This window comes from Brachyhypopomus gauderio, chromosome 13 (genome assembly GCF_052324685.1).
Source record: "Brachyhypopomus gauderio isolate BG-103 chromosome 13, BGAUD_0.2, whole genome shotgun sequence".
Lineage (NCBI taxonomy): Eukaryota > Metazoa > Chordata > Actinopteri > Gymnotiformes > Hypopomidae > Brachyhypopomus > Brachyhypopomus gauderio.
In genome coordinates, this window is record NC_135223.1 from 4,080,931 (window position 1) to 4,088,288 (window position 7,358).

Below are 7,358 nucleotides of genomic sequence, written 5' to 3' on the forward strand. Positions count from 1 at the left end.
TGTGCACGTTTTACTTCCAAGCTCCGCGCCCCCCCTGCAATAGCTCCGCGCCCCACCTAGGGGGCGCGCCCCCCACTTTGGGAACCACTGCTCTAGCGCAAGAACTTCCACTTCATATTCTGCTGAATTCCTCTTTATCTTTGGCTCCACCCTTGTTTCTGGTATCTCCAGCAATAATGAATGAAACCTCAGATATCTTTCATGAGGTAATCCTTTTATGGGTGCTTTTACGGGATGTAACAGGGAGGGATATGAGGCCTGTTCACCTGAGCACATCACAAGAAAAACGTGATTTCTAAAAAGAAAATGGTGCTCAAAGCTTTATGTCACACGCCATTTCATTTAATTTGTTCCAACGCATATCTGGAATCCAAGTTTCATAACTGAGGCTTCTGTACTGTCAAGTGTCGGAAGGTTGTTAATACCCCTAAAAATGACCACTTAGTGGTAGCACGTTGCTTCAGTAAATCAGTCAAAAGGGTAACAGGAAGTAGACCTACATAACAAACAACGTAAGAAGCAAGAGTTACTATGTAGGATGACACTGGAGCCCTCCACTAGGGTCTACGATAAAATGTATGAGATGTGTCTATTAGCTATCTAGGTGTTGCCAACATCATTCTGTGATTTGCTATTTGGATTATTAAATGAGATCCAGTGAACTCATTCACTACTCAAGGGGTCTCTTTACTAGATACTGTCTTTGCTTTCTTTAGTAATAATAATAAATATAATAATTTAACTACTACTATGATTTCTTTCACTACCTGAGTAATTCTTATTTTTAAAATAACAATATGTTTTCGTGTGCAGATGTGCTATGATTAAGGTCTATTCTGGAATTTCGGTGCAAGTGTTTGGATCTGCAGGCCAAAAATGGCTGACGAGAGCACTACCACTGGTGTTGCTATGGCAACTCTGGCAGGAAATACTGATGCACTGTTGAAGGCTACAGTGGTGTGTGTATAAGTGGCTTTATAGGGAGAGGTGTGTGGTGTGTGTGTGTGTGTATAAGTGGGTTTATAGGGAGAGGCCTGTGGTGTGTGTATGGGTGGGTTTACAGGGAGAGGGGTACTGCTAATTCTTAATTCCTCACTAAAACTTTAACCTGCACTTAAATCTCATAAAGCAACAATAATCATAATTAATTATTAACTGATTAATTAATATATTGTTAATTATAATAATCATTACTCTGCAAGATATTCTTTCTTTATCAGTCACGTCTTACCTGGAGAGCCATGAAACACCTGGATGACATCATCATACAGGATGAGGGTTCCTGGTCGTTGGGCCAACAGGTACAGACTGACAGAGGCATACACTGACACACAAGAGTGAGAGAGTGTTGAGGTGAGTAGGGTCATGTGTAGCAAACATCCTGCCCCCATCGCCCACACACTCCTGCTGGTAGTCAGTGCAGTGAGGACCGTGAGAACTGTGGTAGGCAGTCAGGAGAGGTCCAGGAGAGATCCAGGCACATTCAATAATTACGTTAATAATCACTGTGTATATTCTAAAACCAAAAACTACTTTGTGCAGGGAGATGGAATATGCAGTTTACATGTATGCTTTACAGATCCATTACACAGAGCAAATACTTCTGTCCAATTTACACGTTAGTTTTAGATAATGTATTTTAAATCAAATGTGGTTCTTTAACAATGTCATGTAATATAATCATATATTATATATATTATATGTCTTATAATATAATAATATAATAATCAGTCTTATAATATAATAATATAATAACTCTTGTTTTTAGTTCAACACAAATGTCCAAAGCCTGTTCCTTTTGCTTAAGTTTATTTCTAGCAATTAAATGGTACACCAGACTACCATCTAAACTAATACGCTCTAATGCACCATTAGCCAGCAGTAATCCACATTTAATGCAGATTTAATCCAGACAAACAGGGCAGATTACAACAACTGCGCCATGTAATGGCCACCAGCGGAAGGCAGAAATGGACCATCCCAGAGCGATAAGACATGACTCAGCAATCTCCCTTAACTTAGACCTTTCTTTTGTAAATAAACTGATCATTTTGTCAGGGAACATGACCATTTGGTAAATGCAATTACTAATACACTCTCATTTATGTACTATAATTTGTACTAAGAACAACCAAGACACTTCAGATGATGTCTAATTTCACACAAGTGTTTAGGACCTGTGTATATTTATGGTGTTTAATGTTTCCTGACACTGAAATGTGAAGTTAACCCTTCATGCTACTGAACTTTTCACAGCTTACTCACAATTTTTTTTTGAGTGACACATAAAAAAAGACTTGGCTGGCTACTCCACTTTTAATGCTGAAGATACTGATCGTCCATTTCAGTAGTTTATGTGTATATGTCAGTGTTTACTCACAGGGCACTCTGCTGGCATGCCATGGTACGGAGCTGGTGACATAATCTTTCTGAGATGCTGTGATGATTACCCACGAGCCCATGCGGTACAGGAAGTTCATGACCGCTGCATCTTCATTCGTGGCCTGACCGGACACCAGCACGCTCCGGTTGCCGTGGACAGCGACGGCGGCATTGTGCAAGGGTGACAGGTCACCTCCGTCAAACACCTGAACCCTCACTTGCACTTCTAAAAGAGAAAAGATGTACTTAATGTACCATTGGTTCTGGGACGTTTCCTCCAAATCCCTCCCATTTCTCGTTCAGTAGAAACCCCTGCCCACTGACACACGCATATGCTCCCCAGTGTGTCCGTGTGGGCTCTCAACATCCTCAACAAAACAGATCCTAACAGATCAACCTATCTATGAATGTGCACTCATCCATCTTGCTGAATTGCCTGATAGCAGAAAGCCAATCCTCCATGACGTAGCTGAACTCCCATAGATGAATGTTAAAATGAGTTACTACACAGATTCAAGGTTTATAGCAAATTACTGTTCCCCAAACAGCAAAGTGAATTCTTCTGCCTGAAGTGTAAGAGCTGTCCAAGGTCTCCATGGATCAGTTCTGTAATGTCACACACACCACAAACATTTACTTGTGTGAAAATGTTTTTTTGGAAAATCTATAAATTTTTTTCCATGGTAAAATTAGCATCAAATCTGCACCTTCCTCTGAGACTCTTCACACATACGGGAAATTATACATGATACATTAGCAGTGACTGCATGCGCGTCCAATGACATCCAATGACTGGTAGCACGTGTTGCAGCTTCACGTGGAAAAAAACGGTTTTGTTGAGCGTGCAGTTACTATTTGTTTTAGCAGTTAGCTCTATAGCAGCATCTGAAATCACCAGTGTTGAATAAACTAGAGTTTTACCTCTGATATCTTTAGTTTATCTTTGTTCAGCTGGTCACCACAGGTGTTCAATACAACATGTCTGGGACTCAGCACGAACAGGCTTGGAGATTATTCAACACGGGATTCTTTTTTACTCTGCATATGTCATATACGGCAAACAAAGACGCTGTGAAGACATAACTATTCATTTTACAACACGGTGCTCTTTCCCAACATCAGTCCCGTAAGGCGGCGGTACTTGTGTTGATGCGCTACCTATATTGCGCTATCAGCGCGAGGTTGCCGTTTGCGCGCGACAGGCGCGCGAGGCCACACGGCGTAATTAGAACGCGCGTGCTGCTGTGTTTGATAGCCTCGCGCTGGACGCCACGGTGATCAAAGACAGGTCGATGCCGATCATTTCCAGAGCAGTTCTCCACGATCTTTGTTCCTTGCCCATGTATCTACCCCGAAACACTGTCAGCAGTACGGAAGATGCTGGCAATTGTACTCGTCTACAGCCGAATGGTATATTTCGAAATATAATTGGAAAAAGCCTAAAACGCCTGACATGGGCTGTTTGTCGAAAAAATATTTGGCTTATTTTGCTTTGTTGCAGTGTTTGAAATGACATTCCATCGAAATAAACCCTCCAACCACTCCCACACCTTAGCAAGGGTCTGCATCGTTTCTCCTTAACTCACCGAGGGCTCCATTCTCCACGATGGATTTCGCGACTATCCGTTCGGTGCTGGAGAAAAAGAGACACAAAAGCAAATGGGAAATACACAGAGGTGGCATCCTCATAGCTACATTGTCGTCTCCACTTCGTCAGCCATAACTATTCATCTATGTTTTTTTAGAGGCAGTTGCTAAGGGCGTCTTGCCTATCGGATACATCTTCCTCGGCATGCAGCACTGCCCGCTGCCTCGTATCACCGCTTTCATTGTTCAGAGTAGCAGAAAACACCTCGCTTGCGACATCTAGCGGTGGGAAAATAGTAGTTAACGGTAAATATTTGGGTGGTGTGTGGGAGACGCAGTAGTCTGATCTTTAGCGCAGTTGTCACGGTCCTGTGCTTCAGAACAAATGGCAGTCGACGTTAGAGGGCGCCATTGACCCTAGCAGTATTCAGGCGGCGTGTCAGCGGACCATCTGGAAACCTAACCAATACAAAACATCCTGCGCATCTTTTAAGCACCAAGACTAACCACCAAGTCTCCTATCTGTTCCTGTTCTGATGTTGTCACATGGGACCTATGTGAATGAGACAGAACTGGAGTTCAGACTCACAGACACACTGGCAGGCTGGCGAGCGTCTCAGCATATAACTTAATAACATTTAAGAAAGCTGTTTTGCATCATTTTGTGTGAGATGTGTGTGTGTATGTGTGTGTGTGTGTGTGTGTGTGTGTGTGTGTGTGTGTGTGTGTGTGTGTGTGTGTGTGTGTGTGTGTGTCTGTGTGAGTGTGTGTGTGGGGGGAGGGTGTGTGTGTGTGTGGGTGGGTGTGTGTGTGTGGTTGTGTGTGTGTGTGTGTGTGTGTGTGTGTGTGTGTGTGTGTGTGGGTGAGTGTGTGTGTGTGCGTGTGTGTGTGTGTGTGTCTGTGTGTCTGTGTGTCTGTGTGTGTGTGTCTGTGCGAGTGTCTGCAATGCATAACTAGGACAGACAGTCATTGCCCTTAAGGGAAGTGTTGATTAAGTCTCTTCTCTTTAATTAAAGGATGTTTGTAATTAAGCTGTCAGAAAGCGTTTAGAGTGTTACTGTTTTTTATATATATGAGTTGACAAATTACACCTGGTCACATCTAAAATGACACAAAGTGAGATTTCCGATGTGTGTCATACTAGAAATGCTTTCTTCTGCTGAACAAATGACCACACATGTAAACATGTAAGCAATCGCTGTCATGCTTGGCTCCGCCTCTACCTTGACAGTCTGGTCTCAGTGATTTTCCGTTCCCTCCTAGTTCTCTGTGACCCCGCCTCTCATTAGCAATCCCAGGTGTTTGTTGTGGGTTTCCTTGGTTTGACTGCGTATTTAAGGTTTAGTTTCTGTGAAGTCTGGGCTGATCTTTGTTTATTGCACAGCTCTGTTGTCCGTGAGTCTACTATTCGGTTTGTTCTATGTTTAATTTGGCTTTGTCTAACTCTTTAACAGATTTGACCCTGGCCTGTCTTTATGACCCTGATTTTGGTTTGCTCTTTATTAAACCTGCTCTTCTCAGCACATGCGTCCACCCCATCGCTCCATGACAAGTGCCTGTAAAAATGAATAACATCCGTTTAAGATTGGGTGTCCACAACTGTAGTTTAAAGTTTGCCAGCCCTTGAACGTCGCCTGCCTTGCCTGGTGGCAAATGTGTGTCTGCTTATCACCATTTACCTCAGGTTTCTTTACAACATCCTCGGCCTGTGTATGTGTGATTAGACATAAAAAATAAATTAATCATAATGATGCAAGATGAAGACATGATGTCAGATCTGATGTGAGTTTGGGTTGTCATGACAAAAAGATTTGACTGTGTGGTGCAAAAAGTAGTTTTAAAAAGGTTATTAAACTGAAGTTAAGAAACAATGCAATAACAGTTCCAGCAAGACGGAGAAAATGACATCTGGGTTATGTGCTCCAGTGGTGGACGTCTGGATTATGTGCTCCAGTGGTGGACGTTTGGATTATGTGCTCCAGTGGTGGACGTTTGGATTATGTGCTCCAGTGGTGGATGTCTGGGTTATATGTTCCAGTGGTGGACGTTTGGATTATGTGCTCCAGTGGTGGATGTCTGGGTTATATGTTCCAGTGGTGGATGTTTGGATTATGTGCACCAGTGGTGGACATCTCGGTTATGTGCTCCAGTCTCTCAGAAACAAATTCTGAATTCCATGATAGATTTAGTATTTGGCTTATTTTTGTTTTAATATCAGGCTATCTGGATTGTACAGTTATGTGAAAAACAGACTGAGAAACAGCTCTTTCGTTAAGAGATACTAATGACCGATCTCTTACCTACACAGAGACATATACACACATGAACCCACACACACACACACACACACACACGCGCGCGCGCACACACACACATTCACTTCTAAAACCAGGCCATTCTGATCTGATAAAGAAGTCTTTAAATGAATCAAGGCGTTTGACAATGGTGAATGCAGTATAGCAATATAGCAATATTTCATCTAAACAACTTATTTGAATTGAATTTAATTGTGGAATCAACATGTGTCCCAGTTTAAACTGCTGACTAATTATTGAACAACTATGGGCTCCAGTGAACCCCTCGTGCCTGACAGGACAGTCAGAATGCCGGACAGGACGCCTGGTGCACACTGGAGTGACCTAAAAATAATTCATGTGTGACAATAACCAGATACAGAGAATGAGGACATGTTGTGACAACTCACAGTTGGGACAATAAGACTGTGTTCTTCCTTTTGTGGAGCATTCATCACGTCTGGGTTAACATACTTACTGGACCATTAGAAATCCTAGAGTGGGACTACTGGGAGTAGCAACAGAAGTGTTCCCCCATCACTGGGAGTAGCAACAGAAGTGTCCCCCATCACTGGGAGTAACAGAAGTGTTCCCCATCACTGGGAGTAACAGAAGTGTCCCCCATCACTGAGAGTAACAGAAGTGTTCCCCATCACTGGGAGTAACAGATGTGTTCCCAATCACTGGGAGTAACAGGAGTGTTCCCCCATCACTGGGAGTAACAGAAGTGTCCCCCATCACTGGGAGTAACAGAAGTGTTCCCCCATCACTGGGAGTAACAGAAGTGTTCCCCCATCACTGGGAGTAACAGAAGTGTCCCCCATCACTGGGAGTAACAGAAGTGTTCCCCCATCACTGGGAGTAACAGGAGTGTTCCCCCATCACTGGGAGTAACAGAAGTGTCCCCCATCACTGGGAGTAACAGAAGTGTTCCCCCATCACTGGGAGTAACAGAAGTGTTCCCCATCACTGAGAGTAACAGAAGTGTTCCCCATCACTGGGAGTAACAGAAGTGTTCCCCCATCACTGGGAGTAACAGGAGTGTTCCCCCATCACTGGGAGTAACAGAAGTGTCCCCCATCACTGGGAGTAACA

At 43.3% G+C, this 7,358-nt stretch overlaps 1 protein-coding gene across 1 annotated transcript in view; it reads right to left on the minus strand.

The window, feature by feature from the left end:
- fam171a2b (family with sequence similarity 171 member A2b) overlaps nt 1–4,276 on the minus strand; it is a 13,798-nt gene extending 9,522 nt beyond the window's left edge. The window contains exons 1-3 of the mRNA XM_076970992.1: nt 3,969–4,276; nt 2,381–2,608; nt 1,232–1,324 (exon numbers count right to left, since the gene is read on the minus strand). Of these exons, the coding sequence (XP_076827107.1) occupies nt 1,232–1,324; nt 2,381–2,608; nt 3,969–4,071 (424 nt within the window). The 5' untranslated portion in view covers nt 4,072–4,276. The remainder of the gene's footprint in view (nt 1–1,231; nt 1,325–2,380; nt 2,609–3,968) is intronic.
- Nucleotides 4,277–7,358: the final 3,082 nt, after the last annotated feature.